General features: G+C 39.5%; 2 protein-coding genes across 3 annotated transcripts in view; one reads left to right on the top strand and one right to left on the bottom strand.

The window, feature by feature from the left end:
• LOC120734975 (homer protein homolog 3-like) overlaps positions 1-15,976 on the top strand; it is a 52,428-nt gene extending 36,452 nt beyond the window's left edge. For both annotated transcript variants that reach the window (XM_040034111.1, XM_040034120.1), the window contains 5 exons: positions 2,086-2,222; positions 4,740-4,896; positions 8,979-9,089; positions 10,021-10,101; positions 11,439-15,976. In XM_040034111.1, coding sequence (XP_039890045.1) covers positions 2,086-2,222; positions 4,740-4,896; positions 8,979-9,089; positions 10,021-10,101; positions 11,439-11,624 — 672 coding nt within the window. In that variant the 3' untranslated portion in view covers positions 11,625-15,976. The remainder of the gene's footprint in view (positions 1-2,085; positions 2,223-4,739; positions 4,897-8,978; positions 9,090-10,020; positions 10,102-11,438) is intronic.
• A 526-nt stretch (positions 15,977-16,502) lies between these two features.
• Positions 16,503-18,418, bottom strand: uba52 (ubiquitin A-52 residue ribosomal protein fusion product 1). The gene is made up of 5 exons (XM_040034133.1): positions 18,371-18,418; positions 17,831-17,942; positions 17,395-17,481; positions 16,985-17,087; positions 16,503-16,663 (listed from the first exon to the last, which is right to left on the bottom strand). The coding sequence occupies exons 2-5, from the start codon at positions 17,931-17,933 to the stop codon at positions 16,570-16,572; spliced, it is 387 nt and encodes a 128-aa protein (XP_039890067.1). The 5' UTR covers positions 17,934-17,942; positions 18,371-18,418; the 3' UTR covers positions 16,503-16,569.
• Positions 18,419-21,167: the final 2,749 nt, after the last annotated feature.

A 21,167-nucleotide genomic window follows, 5' to 3' on the forward strand; every position in this document is an offset into this window, starting at 1 on the left:
TTTGGGGGTCCGGACTGGAGTTGTTTTAGCTTTGATTTTCCTCCTCTCTCATTCCTTCCTTTGGACACAGAGCTCATCCACATTGAGTCAGCTGTGTGTTTTATTTCCATATCCATCCATAAGCATAGACTCAGAGCTGCTGAGCTGTAGATAATAAACTGTTGTCCTCAGGGGAACAGAGTCAGGCTCACTCAAATTAATAATACAAGCTCTTTCTGCAGTAAGTGCAGGGTTGCGATACTCCAGTGAGAGACTGGCCGTTGACGAATTCAGGTTTGGGTTTCCATGAAGAAGAAGAAAGAAAGAGGGCGACGGGTGGTATAGAAATGTGCCTGAGCTAATTCATCTGCATGCTTTTAAAAAGCAAGTGGAGCTGCCTTTTAGCCCACAGCCTCAGGTTTACCAGAGTGGTTCCCAAAAGTGTGTGACAGGAAGCATGAACCATTTTCTGGGCAGCAGGGAATGTAAATATCAAAGCAGATTGGTTAGACGAGCCAAGTATAATGTCAGATTTTAGGTCTCTTTTTATGTTGCTCAGTTTGATTAAGCTAAATACTTGGGCTAAAATATGGGTATGATGTTCAGCTTAACAAATATCTCAAAAATTAGTGCTCAGATAATGTGTAAAGAAGCAGTGGGTTAATTTTATGAAGGCTCTTGTTATTTCAATAATTCATCTGTTATTTAGTTTTCAGAAAAAACAAAATAGTTTACATTGATGTCTTGGTATATTTCTGTAGCCTCCTATTAATAATTCCATCTTAAATTTAGTCCCTTGCTAACATCAAAGGAGGTTTGGAGGTCAGTTACTGGGTTTACAGTCCATTCTTCAATAATAACACTTAAGGTTGATTGAGGAACTTCTAGCATTTAGGAAACTCTTTAACATGACCTGTTCTTTCATAAATGTTTGTTTTTTGCTTGATTTTATACGCCTTTGGCAATGGGGCTGAAAACACTTGATTCAAAGACAAAGAGACTGTGTGGATGATTATTTTTGGTTCATCGAGTGAATATTTATTCAAAAAAGGCAGTGACTAAAAATTAGGCTTGGCTTTCATATTTAAGGTGATAAATCTGATATATTTGACAGAATAAAAGTCTGAACATGAAATATTCCATGACATCTGCTGAGGAGGATCATGTGATGTGGAAGACAGCTGTTGAACAGCTGTTGGTGTTTGAAGTTGATTTTTATGTCTGTTATTTACTTTTATTATGACACAAGCTAGTCTGAAATTAACAGTTAATTTTCCCTAAACCAGCTTCCAAAATGAACGTTGAATCCCTCCAGTATGTAACCTGTGCTACCAGTTCGCCTCTTACCAGATGTGCGGTATGTGTCATTTCTCAACCAATGCACACACGGTGACACGATGCACATACTTTTTCTGTACACGCACGGAAAGATGAGCCCTTGGAAGGGGCAGCTGTATCTTAGTCACTTCTTGTTGAATCAGAGTCCAATCAGATCTGTGATGCTGTATAAAAGCAGCTGGGCTCCACACATGGCTGCTCGCTTTGTGTAGAGCCTGTTTACAGAAGCCCAGATGGGACATATCAAGCACTGGTATGTTGAGCTCTGTCCTGTGTTGTTGCTGCTGTGTTTGGTCTGTTGTGTCCTGATGACAGGTTTGGGTATAGGGATGTTAACGGAGGGGCCACCAGTTTAAGCCTATGCTTTGAAGAAAGAGCAACATAAATGTAGAATTATTGTCCTGCATTTGGCCATGCTGGTCTATCAAAGCATTCACTGTCATTTCTACCACACACTCAATATAACAATGCAGAATACTGGAAATGTACCCTGTTGAAGTGCTCTTGCCACTTAATCGTGCACTTTCTGCTTGAGCACTCTTGTTGTCTGATATGAAAACTGCAGCGCAGCTCCTGAGGATTTACGGCGTAATCGCAAACAAGGAAGAGTCCCCCTTTTTCCAATAACCCTTCCATGAAAGGTCCTGGTTTATCTAGCCTTTTTTCTTGTACTACACGAAACTGATGGTTTGACATCATGTCATCTCTTCAGTGTTCAGATCCTGTTTGTATTGTTATCCCCGTTGGTCCGTGCGCTGTCTGTTTCAGGAGCTGTCGGAGGACCGCCATTCACCGCCGCTGCTGACAGTCAACGGGCCCGGGGAGGAAAAGCTGTTTCGCAGCAAGAGTGCTGAAGTGGAGCTGACAGCAGAGAAAGAAAGGGTCAAGAAGATGTTGTCTGAAGGGTAATGACAGATTGTGTTTCTGCTCGAGTCACCGAAATGCTTAAAACTCCCTCAACAGATGCATATACAGACAGAAAGAAAGCCATAAAATGAAAATGTTTCAGTCTTTTCTGACATAGCAAAAATATATCATATTGCTATATTTTTATAAAAAAAAATAAAGCAATAAACTGTTCTAGATTATTTTATAGGTGTCAAACAGCCATGGGCTATCACTGTCAGATGTGCATGTGTGAGTACTAAAACTTTTAGAAAGCATTCTCTTTAGCTTGCTACCTCAAGAAAACTTTTCTGTATCGCTTAGTCACAGTACAACTGTTTTCTTCACTGGAAATCCAAAAGTATCTTAAACAAATCTGTCACTCCCTCCTTTTACATACTGTACTAAGAATGGATAAAGTAATGCTTTAACTATAAGAAAACTCCCTGTTATTCACCAGTGACATCAGGTTTCTCCTTCTAAATGTATTCATACGCATGTTGCCAGATTTTGATCGTATTGAAGTACTGGATTATCTTTTGATTAAGCTCATCACTTGGATCCTCCATCTTTTGTTTCACGTACCCACTCGTATAATCCAGTGTCTAACCCCCAGCTTGGCTGCACGAGCATATGTAAGAACTCAAAGCACTGAGTAAAAAGTCCCCTGTATCCTGTCTGAGGCGGACTTACGAGCCATTAAATTGCAAAGCCTTTATAGAGTGCACGCCATTGTTAAGGCGTCACACTTCTCTGCTTTTCGCATTCAAAGAAACTGAACGCATGACTTCTTTGGCGCGTAGTGATGGTATCGTGGATGTATTCCACAGATGAGGAAAACCGTTATTCATCCTGGAGGCAGAAGTGGCGCTCACTCTGCATCTGTATGCTCTCTTTTCAGATTAACATCATTAGTGAACATGCAGTGGAAACCGGAATGATTTGTGCCTTTTTAGTTCATATTTCACTTAACGTTCAGGTGATTTCTGCACTGTGGCATCGAGCTGCATCATGGGAAACAAGCACCGCTATGGCCAGCTTTCCTCGCTTTACTCCTGAGTGGCTGGAATCAGGTGTGTTTAGCCAATCAGAAGTTAAATGGGTCAAGCAGGTCAAGCAAATATGTGATTTTTATTTATTTTTTATTTATGTAATCCAAAATCACAGATGCCTCAAAGTGTTTACAATAAGAACACATAATTTTAAAATGAAACCTAAGACTGAGTGCTAGCACAGTAGCAAGTGATGAGATATATATAGTTCTGCGTGTGGGCACCACACATCTGGAATATTTAGTTTTGATTTATTCTAGGAACTAAAAATCAAGAAATACAGTTTTTATTTATGTATTTATGTATTTTTGAAAAGAGCGAATGGCCAAGGACTGAAAATGAACCCTCCTTACACATAGCTAACATTGTAGCTAATTACCTAGAAAAGCAGCAGTGAGTCGGTCTGAGCTCTTTACAGGTGGACTCTCCCCTGGTCTGCAGTGTGGTATGTGTGCATATCTGTGCCTCTTCTGTAGCAGGCAGATTAAACCCCATCACCTGAGGCCCAACCATAACGTTTGTGCTCTTTTTAATCTGTATGTGTGTCCATGACTTAAAACCACCCAGGCCTGAAAGGTGCTAAATTTTGCAGCTCGTAATTATCATCATCATCATCATCATCATCATCACAGCGGTCATTATTGATCCCTCAACCTTCCATCTGGGACCAGTGAAGCACTTCTCAGCTGCTTTACAGCCCATTATTCCAACAGTTTTATTTTATGATTGTTTTAGGCCAATGCAGGCCCTTCTCTCCCGTTGCTATGGTGAGGGGTATTATGGTTGCCAGTTTTAGTCGTTATGGTGGAGACTCTGCTTCCTAAAGAGGAAGCTCTCTGCTTTATTAAATATCCCCTCTGAATTATGACCTTTACCGGCACACTGAATCTTTCCCACAACTTAATAAAGCAGAACAAATTACCGCTGTTGTTTTGGTTTTTTTTTAGTACCCTGTGGTACAATTTCCCACTGATGAAGGTGAGTGTTGCTCTGCTCTGTTGCAGATTTGGAACAAAATGATTCTAAAAAAACCCAAGAAAAATTATCATGCCATAATAATTATTTTTGCATTTCCTGGTCCACTTTAATTCCTAAAAAATATTTGCTGAAGCTTTTTAAAGGCATAATTAAAAAAAGCTCTCTGTAGTAGCACTTGTCCAAAAAAGACATTAAATATAAAGTCATAATAACGTTCATAATTTGCAGAACTCGTCTGTCTCCTTAAATTCATTAAATGTCAATAAACTTCCTCACACAGCTACTGCAGGATAATAGAAATGTTTCACTCTATTACCTCTGTATCTTCTGCTTTCTCCTTTCCAAGGTTTCGTTCCAACAGTGTCAAACATTATCTGTTTAAAGTAGCATCATTTAACAGTTGTGATTGGTTCATTCGATTGATTTGGTTCAGGTGAACAAAGAGAATCAGAGTACCAGTTCGTCAGGAGAATTAACGAAGTCTGTGTGTGGCGAACTTGTCCTCAGGTCTATGTGTGAGATCAACTTGGAAGCTGAACTCTTCACTCTTCAAGACAGCAATGCCAAGCTGGTGGCAGCACTGCAGGAAGCTAACAGCAGCGTGGAACAGTGGAAGAAGCAGCTGGCTGAATACCAGGAAGAGACCGATCGCCTCCGAGACCAGGTGACCTTATGTAGTGCACAGAGGAGTTATTACAGTAGGCTTAAGTTGAGTCTTTTTCAGTCAGTGTTTGAAGAAATTCACATTATACTTTGAAGATGACACTGAAGATGCTTTCACAGTCTTAGGAAAAACGATAGGGGCCTGATTGACTTGTTAATACAGAATTTTATTTGAAGTCACTCTATGAAAGACGGTAATGAGATGACCAGTGAGACTTATTGATCTAAAAGAAAGTACAGTGCCACATCAAAGTCTTAAGCCACTCCTCATTTGTTTATATTTCTCTAGGAAAATGGGAAGTAAGTGCAGCAGTTCATGGAAATATGTCCAAACATACATGGAAATATAGTAAATGAGTAAATCACAACGTTAATGAGTTTGCACTTCTTAAGGAAGTCTTATCATTTCTGTAGTCTTCAGGACTAATTCTCCAGGCTTCTCGAAGGACATTCAAAGCTCTTCTTTGGATGTTGGCTGCCTCTTGTTCTGTTTCCTGTCAACATGATCCCACGCATGTTCAACACAGCGTCAATACTGTTGAGATCCCGGCTCTGGGGAGGCTTTATAACTACACTAGCAGTGTGTTTGGGCTCTTTGTAGCTCTCCCCTGACCTCTTCTGTACATATTAATGATGATTTGAATCAAAGCTCTCACATTTGGATTCGTCACTCCTGTTGCCACTGATTTTTTTTCAGTTCATTTCTTGTGTATTTTGGCACATCCTAGCATTTCCCCTAATTTTCCTTCCTTAACAACAGCTTCTTCACCTTCCAATAAGACCACAGCGGACTTGTTTTTTTAGGCTGGACTGAAAAGCCAATGTCCAAAAAACTTAAACACAGTAAGTGTCCTGTTTTATGCTCCTGTGCTGTATGCTACACTGTGTGATTTACAGTAAGCACTATGGGGGGGACTTGTAAACTGAATATACAGCCCATTGTGCATTGTTGTTGTTGTTGATAATTGTTTAGAAATTATATTTATGGGTATGATGTTAACTTAAACTAGCACAAATGCATCTATCGAGTTTCTTCTATAAAACTTTGTTTTACTCATTTATACAAATGTGTCAGTATCACATTAAAATCCCTACAAGGCCTGCTCCAAACTGCAGATGCATTTTTCATCCAGCCCCCCCTCCCTGGGATATTTTCTGTTGACGGGCTCCCGTGATAGTCGCAGGGCCAGAATGCAGACATTTCATATTTAATTTAGGGAGAGGAAATTCTGCCCTTGGTCGAGCTTAACGACACAACTTTATTGCAACAGAATTAAATGCTGCTGCTGCAACCCAGTCTGCTCTATAACCTTTACAGTACTGCCTCTTTTCAGATTGCGTTTTTTTTATTATCTTCAATTCATCTATTTCTGAGTGCAGGTGAAAGTTACACACCTCCCCCCAAAACACACACACACACACACACACACACACACACACACACACACACACACACACACACACACACACACACACACACACACTGTAGCAAAGTCAACCAGGTGGCTGGAAGTAGAGCAGGCCTCCAGGGTTTGGTAACAGGGTGGCAGGGTTTTGTTTTGTTTTTTTCCTTTTTTTTTCCTGGAGGGGGGTGAGGGTAGGACACCCTATACTGCCCACCTCCTCCCCCCTCTGTGCCCCAGTTAGTGGAAGAAGATAAATCACTGCAGGAGTAGAAGGAGAGAGGATGGCTGGCTTTCTCCTCCCTCGTCCCACTCTGAGCAGCTTCAGCCATGTTTGTGTTTGTCCACCACAGAGAGGCTGACAGCAATTTGTATGCATTTAACGATATTTGAATGGTTCTTTTTTATAGTATATTTTTCCATTTTAGTGTATTTTGTTCTTCTGCCAATCTAGTTTGAGTTTCATTGGCACATACCATATAAATATTTAACAATTAATCAAATTAACTACACTTAACAGAAAGTTTATGTCAGCGCTCTATTGCTGTTGTCAGCAGATGTGTCTCGGTTATTTAAAACAGTTAAACTTTAGTGGGAATATTACAGATACCACAGTTCTTACAGGCTTTTTCTCATGCTACACTATTTGTGTGGAGTTCAGAGAGATGGAGCTACTGCCTCTGGGGACGGTGGCTGTCACTCACAGACCAGGTTAAACCAAAGCCCCCATCCCCCATCCCCAGCCTGCATTGGTTTTTGTGAAGCTCTGCTTGGCTGGAGTAGCGTACTTTGGCATCTTTAAAATGCCACTTTGAAATTACCTGTTAAAATGCAGAGGACACGCTTAAAGGAGAGAAAATGAAAAGTCGTCCATTTCTGCAGCACCGGCATTAAAATAAACCGAAAGTAGAAGATCAAGGGCTTGCTTGAATCCCACGGCTATTTCTTTTTCTCAGATTTGTTTGAGCTCTGCTCTATTATGCATCGTAAATGGGACTCTAAAGCACAAACTAGTATTATTTAGGAACTTTCACACTGAAGCCATAATTTATCAAAAATCTCAACTACGTAGGGGACATCTTCCCATTTCTTATTTCCCATCAACAGTCAAACCCCAGATACATTTATTGTCATAGAACAGTAAAGAGTAAATAATCACATTTAAACAACTGGAACCAGAGATTTTCTTGCATGGTTGCACAAAATGTTAAATAAAATTACTGAGCTGATTGTTTCACTGGAAGAATTTTGTGTGATGCATTTCATTTTAAGTAATTATCAAATAGAAGCTGCAGCCTAGTCACATGTTTTAGTCCCCATTGGCATGCACTCGTTTAATTTAATACAATGCAAAAGGCTGTTCAAAGTGATTAAAATGGTCAAGTGATCTCGAGTAAAACGGTAACCTTTCGTTATTGCTCAAGTGTCTCGTTATCAAATGCTATTCCTTTAATCAAATGGGGAGCAAAATTAAATATGTGATCGTGACCTCTAGCCCTGTCACTGTTTGTGCCTCGGTCTGTCTGTTAAACTACAAAGGCCTAAAAGACGGCCGAATCTCATCGTGTTCAGACTTCAAATGCTGCACAGTTTGTCCTTGTTTCGTCAAACCGTCTGTCAAATCTTGACGGTCTTTGACTTTTTCATTAATATGCTAAACACATGGAAGTGGGTCAGATTGGGAAAATATCTTTCAAAAGGTCAAACCCCCTCGAACAGCTAAAAAAAAAGTCTCCAAGGCGAGAGGCTTCAGTGCTGTGCCCATTGGCAGCAAAGCTTTTTTCCACAGAAGCATTTTAAGTGTGTGTGTGTGGGGGGGGAGCAGAGTCAGGAGAGAGGCAATGAATAAAGAAAATGTCCTTGATTCATTTGTAAATTGCACAGCAGTGTGGTGCATGATAATTCTTCACTAAATGGACTTTTATTAGCTGTGAAAATCACTTCACTTGCTGTGTGTCTGCACATGTTAGATGGACAGTAAAGTGTATGTGCATAGACCGTGGTCATGTTGGTTTCCATTAATAGGATGAATTAATTCTGTGCATTGTGAAAATTATATCACACGTTAGGATTATACTTTGGATTCTTAGGTCTTTTTGTAAGGGTGATTCTTGTTTGTCATATCTGTCTACGAGAAAGATTATGTGAAAACATAATAACATGAAAACTGGACTGATTAGCTTCAAGACTAAATTAGATTTAGCTAAAACTAAATCAGACCGTCTCAGGAAATGAGATTGAAATTGCCTGGCTTCCATACTTCTGGTTTGCTGTCGATTTTCATCAGTCAGATTCAAAACTATGCTGGTTACAAATGAGACTTCTTTTTGCACAGTTTGATACATGCTCGATTACTGTTTACAGTATATTAAGTATAATATTTCGCATCGCACTAGTTCTGCCTGAGTTACATTAAAAGCCTGAATCTGTGATCCCATGTTCCCGTCCATGCTTCTCTTTCGATTAGTGAAGCTAAACATGGAGTGACAGTCGCCGCTCCCTATTTCTGGATTTCTCTTCCAACATTTAAAAGGCCCCCGTCTTTTTAAGATTTGTGATATCTCTCAAAACTCACCTTGGATGGAAGCCTTTAGAAGGTAGATTTAGATGGTAGTCTTGCTTTTCTTATCTTATAATGTTGTTTTTAATGTTATTCATTGTGTGTTTGTGTGTGTTCCAGGTGGCCGAGCTTGAAGCCCAGCTGGGGCGTCCTTCTGCTGGACAGCCTGGTAAAGAGGAGTTGAGCCGGTCACTGGAGGAGTTGGAAGCCCTGCTGCGAGCCAAAGACCAGGCAAGACACCAAATTTCCTCTCAGCAATGCACACTGTCCAAATCTATTTGCCACCTTAAAGGGAAGCTCGGTGTATACCACTAGCTTAATTTACAAGAGCATACATTATGTACTGCCAGCAGTCTTTTGGATGTGTGAGCCTGAATCTTATTCTGATATTCAATTACGCCATAAAAACTCTGAAAGAGTAAGTGTCATTTTGAATATCTGTTCTCTAAATCATCTTGAACGCGTTAAATGAAATATTTTCTTGTACTTGTGTAAAAGGTAACTACTTGATAAAATGCTGCAGAGTTTGTGCAGACAACGACAGAAGAATGTGTTCACTGGCTTTTTTCATTTGTTGTCTGCTAAGATCTGGATTCAGCTTTGAGGCTCTGTTGTGTCTGTCGCTTTGATCACGCTGAAGAGTGCTTTGATAAAATGTCACAGTCTTACAGAACACGACCGAGCAACGCCGAGACTCGAGATGTAGATGTTCCGAACCGCCTCTTCTGTGCTGAATGACAGATTTCTGACGGCATCTGTAACTTTTCTAAAACACACATCATCTTGTCAAACGGTGCATGTTTCTGTGGGTAAAGTCAATGTCCGCTAATGCATGCAGGACACGCTGAGCCAAGAAACGTTTCCTCAGGATAAATAAAAGCAAAATGCTCCTTTGAAAGCAGCCCGCTGCTCTCTGCCAGCTTCATTAACATAACCACATCTGTCCCGTCGTTTAAACACAGTCCACTTTTGGCAGCCGGATTCATGCAAGGTCACAGTGGCATGTTTCCCTCCCTCCTTCCCAAGAAGATGAAGGCGTCCCAAATCTTATCGCTGACCCCCTTTATAAAATTAATGAGGAACGCCCGCTTGTCCTCGGGACATTGAGGTACATGAATCGGAAAGATGGTGTTGTAATTATTTGGAGTTACTGTGTTTTCAGGAAATTCACAATCTGCAGAGCAAGAAAACAGATGTTGGCGAGCTAGAAAGGGAGAGGGAGGAGGCCATGCAGAGACTCAAGGTAAGCTGCAATTTTGTGACTGACTCATCAAATTGGACAACTTTGTCGTGCTGCACAAATAACACATTTGTGGAAAATGTCACACATTTTTATAGCTCAACGACTGTCGGTTCTGAAGTTGCTGATTTTCTTCCTCACGCTGTAGTAAAATGAACATTTTAGGACTTTTTTACTCTTTGCTGTACAAAAGATTACATTTGATGATGTCACTTTTTAGGTTGGTAGAATATGCTTTTATATTTGTCAGTTTTCTGATGGTATGTTGGCTAATAAGTAACCGCTCGTTCTAGAAAGTCATCAGCAGATTAGTGTATAGTTAATATAATGGATCCCTATATTAGATTGCAAGTGTCACATCCGTCAACCTGATAAGCAATGAAAATGCTCACCAGGCTGACTGATGTGTGTCAGAGTCTTCAAAATGGAAAATTATTGGTGCCGCTAGCTGACCGGTTGTGATTTTCCACAACAACCAGACATAAAAAGGATTTTTTTTTCTTTAACAAACTGTTAAAATACTTATGCATAACCTTTAGAGGTTAGTGCATGACACTGACCTAAAGCACTCTAGTCCTAAAAAGGGTTTATTTTTAGTTGGCAGTTTTCATGATCTGTTACATATAAATGTCCTTTTTGCTGTTACCCAAACCAGGGCATATGAATAATCAGGGACAGCTATAAAAGAGACCGTACAGTTCAGACAAGAGTAAGTGTGGCAAAGAATCTACAAAGGTGAACTGAGGGCTTCAAGGAGAAAACAAATTGGATTGAATTTCCTTCTTAATGCTTGAGATGAGACTTGATGCATATTGCATAGCTTTTATTAGGTCCTCTATCATTCTTACCGGGGGTGTCAGTTGTGAATTATCTGTATTCATATTTGACCTTTGCTGTCCTTGGATTTATTCCATAAAGTACTCATCTCTGCTTTTTCGCATACAGAATTACCCCATAAAACAGGAAACTGCAGATTTGAATTTGGATTATAAACAGTTTAAACTGAATTACTCCGAGAGGAGTTTTTTAGCAAATTTTATAGCAGTCGGCAGCCGCAGTATCTCCCTGGAATACATCTGTTTTACAGCATATTTTATGAAGTTTAAATGTATAGAAACACAATATAAAGGCATAAAGGCCTGACTTTTTCTACTCGGTTAATTGTGATCCGGTTTTTCCCAAAACATAACTTGTCAATCTTGTCAACATATTCTGGAGAAACTAACATTTATGGCATTTTGTGGATAAGAATGTGGGCAAAGATGCGCTTTTGGTAGCAATTACTGGGTTAAATGAAAAGAGAAAAATGAAAACCTGAATTAATAACCGTGCTTCTGCAGGATCTGGAGAGACGAAATGTGGAGCTGGAGGATCGCGTTCAAAGCTCAGAAAAAACCCTGGCCTCCAACCGGGAGGAGCAGGCGCACGCGGAGGTCGAGGTACGACGGATCATTGACGTTCTGGACATCAAAATCGGTGACCTGAACAACCTGAGAGAGAGTCTGGCAAAACTGGTCAGCAAGTAGCCACAGCAGGAGCTGGGGTGCATCTCCACAGTCTCGTTCCCTCCAGTTTAACTGATCTAACAGCAGAGACGGGATCAGAGCAACATGGAGGCAAACACACTATAGTTGAACTTTCTTTGTTTTTCACCATCAGTCCAGCATTGGAAACCTCTTAAAGGTGCTATGTGCAGAGCAAACCACCTGTGCTGTTTGCCATTCACACCATTCATATAAAAGTCCTTCTGTTGCTGGTGCCATAAAAATGAGCACTTTTCAGACTTTTTTATCTCCTCATTCAGACATGAGTCAGATTTACATTATAGCTTCCCTCAGACGCACCCACAAAGTGATGCAATCTTTGCAATACATGGAGCATTGGAGAGTTTTAGTGACTTAAACACACTCTGCCAATGCTGAAACATTACTGAGTAAAAAGAGATCTTGTACTGAGCCTCCTGCATCGCCCTCCACATTGCATTCCTCAGATTACCTCGCGTCTTGGCGAGCCCTGTCCTCTTTTTTCCCTCTGCTATGCTAAAGTGATCTGTAAATTTTACTCGGTCCACCCTAGTAGGATTGCAGTCGCAACATAGAAAAGTTACTGCAGTGTTCATTTGGATGTAAACCGATGCGCGGTAAATGGAAAGAAGTGCATGTCCGAAAGTGGATTTTGTCAAAGTCTGACCTTGTGATTTTCAGTAGTAAAGAAGAGAGGTGAAGCATTTCATCCTAATGGTACATAACACCCTGAGTTGATTACCGTAGAATTTTGCAAAGGCCGATATTGAAGGAAGATTTTTACCTGACAGGGTTTGTACTGTTCTGTTTTCCTGCAAAGTAGGAAGTCTGAAACCCTCGAACCATGAAACTGCAGCGCTGTAAGAGCAAGGGTTTCATCAAACTTGGGACAGCTGTGAAATCAAATATAATCTGCTTTTATATTTTATAGCTACATTAAACATAAGCAACTTTTCATAAATCTCCATATTTGGGTCATAGAAACAAAGTGGCTTTCCATAAATGCTTATTTCAGTGCAGTTTTGGCAGAAGCGTTTTCGCTTTTTTCAGTTCTTAAATGTACGTATTTGTCATGTCTGCTTTTAAAAAGTGACGATCCTCTGCTGATACTGTGGAGATGCACCCGGTAAAAGTGTGAGCTGTGTAAGAGCTTCTGGAAGCAAAGGCCCTGAATAAACTCTGCTCCAGTTCACCATCATCAGCCTAGACTGGTCTGACACCAGCCCGAACATCTACAAACTCAGAGATGCAACAACCTGCTCCCATTCTGTCTCCTCCATCGCCAGCGTACAACTGTTTTTGTTCATGTTTTATAAGGACTGCTCTTTCTCACCACTTACTCTATTATTTATGTTCATCGATGAGTTACTCGCAGTTAGGATGGAGAAAACGTCCACAAATGTTGCAAAATTCAAGCTGCAGGAACTGAGTTTGTTATGGAGAGTAATATCAGCAGCTCTGGTCTGTACACGTGCCGTTTTCCCACCCGAACACTGAGATTGCACTTCACAACGTGTGTGCCAAGTTTTATTTTGTTTACATTTGTCCGTGTTCACAAAGTTATATAACAATTCTGCTTAATGTACATTTTCCTTGTTGCTTAACACTATCAGTTACCATAATAGTAATAACCCTAGAGAGAGGCTCGGTGGAGCTGCAGAGTAGATCACGACAAGAGCCCTGCATGAGCTCTGCAGAAGCCCCATACCTGCCAAGAAATGTGAAGCTGTGTGTGTGTGTTTACTAATACTGGTTCAAAACCATTGATGTGAGGACATTTGGAACGACCCTAACAACTTTAAAGGGTACTTTAAAGGGACAGTTACCCCCAAAATGTACATGTTTTTGCTCTGGTGAGGGTGACGATTAGAAGCATCTATGCATTCTCTTGAACATAATGACCACAAACACAAACAATGCATTTGAAATCAAAGAAATAGCAGAACGTTTGACCCTGGTACTTTGGTGTGAGCAGGTTTGTGTAGGAGTTAGTTTCTTTCTGCCCAACTGCACTCACCAACCAAACGAAGATTGCAGCTAGTCAAGTTTACAACAGAGCTGAGGAGGCTGCTGTTAACGTTTACATGCTGTCACACTGTTATGAGTAGAAACTTCTCATTACAGTTAGATCCAGTGATACAGCTGATAGGCTTGGTTAAGTAGACAGAATATAAATCCTACATCAATCTGCTCACAAGGTAAAACTGCCTTTTAGTTTTGTTATATTAACTATATTAACTAGCACATGCCTGTGCTGTAGGGTTGTTTGCTGTGTTACAGGTGTGTAAAGGCTAAAATCAGGTCAGTTTAAAAGCCTGTCGCTAGTTGATTGCCAGGCAATCTATACTATATCATAAACAAACTTTTTGGATATAAATCAGATGCTATTGTTATGAAATAATAAAATTTGATGCTTTTATAAGGTGTTAAATGCTAAAAACAAACAAACAAACAAAAACAGGTTGTTTTAACCCATTACTAGGTGGCTGTCATGTGATATGGATAAGAACCTTCCTAGGATGTACCTGTGTGCCAACTTTAGTTGCTCAAGTACTGGTCGTGTAGGAGGAGCTGGAGGAAACAAATTTTGCATATGATAATAAAATCTGTGTATTATAGTAAGATGAGAAAGTAGATATGTCTACAGCTGAGGTCAAATAGATTTAGATGGATAAATAAAACTATTGATGTATCTTATTTTGAGGTGAAATGTCCCTTAAGGCTTTGCTAAGCACGAGTGTCCTCACATAAATGGTGAAACATGCGAGGATGTGTGCGTGTAACCTCGGACCGCTCCAGTTAAAAGCACAACTGCATAAGTTTTAGTAAATTGGTACTTAATTGACTTGTCTGTCAGCGCTGTATGAGAATTTCTGATGCACAATATCTATCGATCTTTGCTTCTTGCCCTGTAATGAGTTATTGATTTCTTCGTATGACAGTAATAGTCTAGGTACAAATAAGGTGCAGGTCTTTGCAGCTGGTGATGCAGTGACTGCCAGAATCGTAACATGTCAAATTGTGAAATGTGTTAATGTAATAAACTACAATATAATGTAATAGCATCCCGTTATTACCCCCTCTTACTTTCCTTGTTAGTGTTATAGCATGTTCAGCTGACAGTGTATATGATATACTGATTTAGGATTCTCTTAAGTTTTAGTGCAGATAATCAAAAGAATTGCTGCAGCAGTTCTAATTCTGAATGTACTAAATATGTTAATGACACATTTCTGCATTATATTGCTATTATCACATTAACACTTGGTATAAAGATTGATATTTCATCACTTTGACAAGTTACAAAAGGTCTGGGGGTTTCTAACATCAGCTGCTACATGCAACAATTAACAAATTAGCAATAAAAAAATATTCTAGCTTAATTGCCTGTTAATAGTTGATACACGCATTTTTTGTCATCGCTCCACCAGATTATGCGAATTTGCTACCAGCCTTTAGTAAGCATGAAGAAAACAGGCTAGCAGCTCCTCTCAATAAGCTCCATATGAATGACATCAGAAACACTTCAAACGGCCTTATTCCTGTTTGAGGGCTGCACAATGATACTGTGTTAACACATTAGGTGTAGTTCTTGTGTGCTGCAAGAGTAAATACTTTTTCCTTTTAGAATAAGGATAATTAAGCATTTCACAACACGTGATTATGATACAAAATATAATCAGTGGTCTTAAAACCGACTAATGTGCAGTATTATTGTGTAGCTACATAACATGAAAGGAGTAATCCAACTCATATTTCAGGACCTGTTGAGTTAAATTGCACTTGTGTCTCCTTTTAGAGATTTGGTGTTTTATTATCATCATCATCTGTGGCTGCAATGATAAACCACGTTTTACTACTGCACTTTATGGTTCTGTTCAAATATGCCTGTCCTGAAGAGTTAATAATACACTTTGATACCCCTTATTGTAAAGTCTCACGATACATTTTGTGAAATGCAGATCACCAGATGTTTGAAGGATATATTTTTGAACTTGAGTGTGGATCCCTCAGAAAATACGGTGGAATAAGGACTTTTTAAAAACCGTCTGTTGCCCGCTCTGAGAGATCGCAGTACCAAAGATGTCCAACAGAAGCCACAACTGGAATCGACAAACAGCCAATTTATGAGTGACACTGATCTTCATCTCATGTCAGCTTTTACCCATCATTCATTGCTTTCTGACACATTTAACCTTTCAGTATGACTAAATACCTCAGAATAGTTTAGTTCAGGTTAGTCTCATTGAAGTGTTGTGAAGTACAAGGTACAAAAACTGAATCTGAGGAGAGCAGGTGCTTGTATGGGATTTGTATATAAATGTTTTAAACATTAAAACTGTCATGCAAAGTCACTGCTGTGGTTCTTGTGTGATGAAAACCCCCCAAAAACCTGGTGTTAATCCTCACAATTCCACTTTATTTATGAAATAGTTCAAGTTCACTATTCCCTTCATGTTGCTTGGGTTAGAACAGTAACCAGTGAGAAAACTTGTATTTAATCACCAGCCAGATAAAACCTGCACACTAACTTCTAAATCACTACACCAGCTGCGTATTTTGTTGCCCAACATTGATGTCAATTGACACGTTGTTTTGTTGTAAACTACACAAAATTATCATCATCTAGTTTTGGAACAGATCTTAAGTTTAATCCTAAACCAGATCCAAGAAGCAGGTTTCATGAGTATCACAGGACTTAATTGGGAGCTCTTGTTAAATCCCAATAGTCAATTACACCAGCTTCACCTTACTGCAGTTAATCTGGTTACTTTTTCCTGGCTGTTAATTTAGCCAGCACAGCCTTATGGTCACTTTTCAAGTGAATTTAACAAACACACACCTTTACATTTTCATTAAATAACACAAATCAGACAAGCAGCAGTTTTTTTTTTCTACATTTATTTTAACACAAAATAGCACAAAGTGCCAATTTAGTTGTAAATGTTTACTTCAGCTTCTTCTTGGGACGAAGGTTGTTGGTGTGTCCGCACTTCTTCTTGCGGCAGTTGACAGCACGGGGGTGCAGACGGGCATAGCACCTGCAAAACAAAAAGGTCAGCGTACCAATTTAAAAACATTCAGGGTTTAGAGATGAAAAAGATGCTGAGAAAACCCACTTCAGCCAAAAACTAAGGTCAGCTGTTCCCAACTGCCATTTCAGGTGACACTAAAGCACTGTGCAATCAAACAAAGTAATTCTATCTACCTGATTATTTCTCAATTCAAATATATACAAAGACCTCCAAATGTAGTTTATAAGGTCCTCTACCAACACTGAATTATATATTTAAAATGTATATCAACAGAAATAAGAGCAGACCTGAGGATAATCAAATTTTCATACTTAGGACTGGACTTACTTGCGGCAGATCATCTTGTCGCAGTTGTATTTCTGGGCCAGTTGCCTGAGTGAGGGCTCAATGATGCCACCACGCAGACGCAGAACCAGATGGAGAGTAGACTCTGGTGAACAGTAAATACATCATGTTAATGTCAAATTTATATTTAAACAGAAAGCCTACTCTACCAGGAAAACTGATGCACACCTTGGTTATTTAAAAGTCAATCAAAAATCATTTAACACAGAAATAATGACACCATACCATAGCTACATATCCAAAATGGCGTTATATACAAACTACTGGCAACTGCAGCAAAGCGCATTTGTGATATAAAACAAATTTAATGAGTACTTTCTCATAACGCTTATATAATAGGCAGCTTGTCTACTGTGTGCCACTGCCAATTTCAGAAACAACACAGCCGTTACCTTTCTGGATGTTGTAGTCGGACAGTGTGCGGCCATCCTCCAGCTGTTTGCCAGCAAAGATCAGACGCTGCTGATCAGGGGGAATTCCTGTAAACACAACACTAGTCAACCAATCTGCACTTTAACATGAACATTAACTACAACAGAATCTAAAGCTAAATCACTTCACAGGATGATTTTGAGTGCAAATCTATTTCAACTTGTAAGCCTAAGCCAAAACAGTCTTAAAGGCAAAGAACCCACGTTTCTAATTCAAAACCACAGCCACTAGAGTTCTGGACACTAAGTATCTACCAATTCGCAGTTTCATGTATTAAAATGTAGAGTCTGGCTCACTCGAATTGTCCCTTTTATTTAAGGCGTACACCAATTGCATCTTGAGCAGCCAACTATTTTTCAAGAAGTCACAAGCGTCACTTTAGACGTGGTAGCTCACCTTCCTTGTCCTGGATCTTTGCCTTGACATTTTCAATAGTGTCACTGGGCTCCACCTCAAGGGTGATGGTCTTCCCCGTCAACGTCTTCACGAAGATCTGCATGTTTGCAGGCTGTTCATAGAAAAATGACGTTAGCTTTACTTTTAGCCGTGTAGCTACTTAGCTCGCTGACTGATCACAGTAAAAACCGAATCGCCTGCGAGATGAATAATAAAGCTAGATCATAAAAGATTTCGCAACTTTTATCCTAATAAATAAACTCTTTTCATCATTTTGCCGACTGTCGGCGCTTTTGGTAAGTTAGCATTACATTAGCAAGCGCTAGCAGAAGAGGCTCGTTGCAGGCCTTGCCACATGCTTATCGTCAGCGCGGAATTTAATCACAATTATGTCAATTTTATTCGTTGAAACTAATGTAAGACTACATCAAACATACATGCTGTCATTAAAGGATGAAAGCGATATTGTTTTAGTCAAATTCAAACATTTATTATAATCTTAAAAACGTTAAATATTGCTGAACAAAACGTTCTACCCACCCGGCCTCTAGCTGAGCCTCAACGAAAAGAGAGCGGAAGAGGCTGACGCTGAAATACGTCACTTCCTAATTTGCTGTCTCTTTGAGAATAAAATGTGATTTGAAGTCAAAGTGTTTACATTTTTAAAACTTTATTTTTTCATTATGAAAACATCTTAGATATTTCCCCTTTCATTTAGCTGTAATAATCAGCTCTGTACACCACGGAGGCTTATAAACAGACAACTGGAGCGAGCAGTGTAATTCGCTCTGACACTTCATACAAATCAGTTAATTAAATAATACCGGCATAAACTAAGCGAATATAACGATTGACAGAGTGCCGACTCTCATTGTGAATTATACGAGCCTGTGAAGATTCAGAGTGGTCAAAAATGAACTTTGACGGACACCTGCTGTTGAAGAACTGGAAGTGACTGCGATCACCGACAACCCGTATGAATGAAACAAAAAGAGGCTGCTTTTTCAAATGTATGCATTTCCATATCTAACTTGAATTTTGTGTCTTATCAAAGCTTTTTAAAATATATTCTGTATTTTAATTGAGCTCCCATTATTTAAAATGCTCCCTAAAGCCTATGTTCCACTGTAATGTTGAAATGATCATGCTGTACTGCAAAAGGACATTTTAGGTAATCTACAGCTGTGAAAAATAAACTTTTTAGCTTATTTTGTGACAAAGACGGATTATTTTGTTTTATATTTTAATCATTTCAAAACATAGACCATTAAGCTTATGCCCATATTTTTAAAATGAGTTAACTGCCAAATGCATTTTTATTATCTATGATTATGTATTATGGTACCAATAGACAAGACTTTATAGAATTAACGCCACCAAAGAAAAGGCAGAGAGGAGTCTACTGTGTCCTCAGCAAGGCATTTTTCTGTTTTGGAAAATTCTCATACCTAAAATAACACAGACATTTTACATATCCTTGTTATGGAAATACATCTTCCTGCTGAATAATTTTGTGTCCACTCCACTCACTGTCTTCGAAAGGTAACAGGACACCACAGTATTTATTTTTCTCTCTGCAGGAGCAGCAAGCAGCAGTATCAACATTACCATGTTCCACAGCACAGACGTTTCTCTGGTGAAGCATTGCAGCATTTTCTTTACCTGCTTCAGAATCATATTTATGCTAAACAAGCAATTTACAGTAACTCAAGTAGGACAGTTGTGGTATTAAGTATGACTGTCTTGTTGGAGAAAACACTGATTTCAGCCCGTCGAATGGGGAAAGAGCTGCTCCCATCGACCAACATCCCATTTTTGTACAGAAACGTTCCAGATGCATACTCAACCTGTTTCCAAGAGGATTTCCAGCATTTTAATTTAAAGAAGGTAGAGCCATGTCATCACCCTGTCCCAGCCCAGGGGCATGCCAAGGACTTGGGGTACACTGAGTACTTCACAGAGACAGCGGTGTCCTACCAGCATCACTCATTGCCACAGATTCCCCTGATCCCACGTGCCATGCATAAAACTAACTTCAAGATGGAAACAGACTCTCGGATGGCCGAATTCCTCACCACGCATGCCCATAATTTCCAGGCTCATTCCTTACAACTCCCTCAGAGACCCATCCGACCAACATTCGCCACCATGTGGATCCAGCATGTGGAAAAGCTTCTGGAAAGCACCATCCGAGTGAGCTTCATTCCACACTCTGGCTCTCCTTTTGTTAAAGCTACAGGTAAACATCTAGCTTAGTAAAATATACACAATTAAAATATAATCAGATTAATTGTTTTGGATTTTCTGGTACAATTGAAAAATCCACATTAGATCATGGACTCCTTGCTAAAGTGACATTTGACTGACATGAATATTAATCAGATCTGGGTGTTTACTCTCAAGAAGAAGGTAAACCTTTTCAAAATGCAATTGTTTCAATGTTCAATTGTTTCATCACCTTGTAACGAATAACACGTATGGGACCTCTTGTGATTGTGAGCACTCATCTATGAATCCAGGAGAATGTAATGTTTAACAAAATCATTAATTTCTCTGTAGAAGACAGAGTCCCACAAATAAAGGGGACGTGTGTGATCACAGCTTTGTCTCCGAGTACAACAACACCTTTCAGGGAACTTGGAGCAGGGCTGCTCAATCAGTGAAACGGGTAATAAAGTGGGTGCAGCATCTCTTACGTCATGAGACATCGCAATGATAGCTTTATATTCTGATAACGACGTGGCAGGGATGAAAATCTGAACTGCTTGATATAAACTGTTCTAGTAGGACAAATATTTACTCTGATAGAAATTTCCATGAAAAAATTGAAATTCTCAAAATTCTCACAACTGAACTTTTCAACCTTATACCTGATTTAGGTCACATAAAAGTCGTAATGCTTATGTTATCTTGCTATAACACTGAATTAATTAACAATAAAATTAGCAATAAATTAACAATAAAAATAATATAAAGGTAAAATAACCTAACACTGACTACAGCTTTTCAACTACATGCAATAAATGTATTACCCACAAGTTTCTCATACATTTGCACCCAATGCCATAACTGCAGGTCATGATTAATAACTGAATTTAGTGTCTTCCCTGTAAATCCTCATCTGCTCCAGGGAACCCATTTTCTCAGGTCTATTGTCAGCTGTGTGCATAGTCTGACCTTGAGTGTCAACTTAAAGTAGATGTGCAGAAGTGAAAAGAGTATTGACCTTTTCATGAAGTTTTCCAGGACATGGGTGTTATCAGCACACAAATCATAACGGTGGCTGTTGTTTTGTTTCCCTCCAGCACACCTCTTCAGTGCCTTTGGGTTTGATCGT

Source organism: Simochromis diagramma, unplaced genomic scaffold (genome assembly GCF_900408965.1).
Source record: "Simochromis diagramma unplaced genomic scaffold, fSimDia1.1 OVJJ01000334.1, whole genome shotgun sequence".
In the NCBI taxonomy this organism is placed as follows: Eukaryota; Metazoa; Chordata; class Actinopteri; order Cichliformes; family Cichlidae; genus Simochromis; species Simochromis diagramma.

Bases quoted from the DNA above. Each gene is read 5' to 3' on its own strand.
- uba52 (XM_040034133.1), bottom strand. From the start codon at position 17,933: ATGCAGATCTTCGTGAAGACGTTGACGGGGAAGACCATCACCCTTGAG. The intron at 17,088-17,394 runs GTAACGGCTGTG...ACTGTTCACCAG, and splicing joins CGACTACAACATCCAGAAAG to AGTCTACTCTCCATCTGGTT. The intron at 16,664-16,984 runs GTAAGTCCAGTC...TTTGTTTTGCAG, and splicing joins GACAAGATGATCTGCCGCAA to GTGCTATGCCCGTCTGCACC.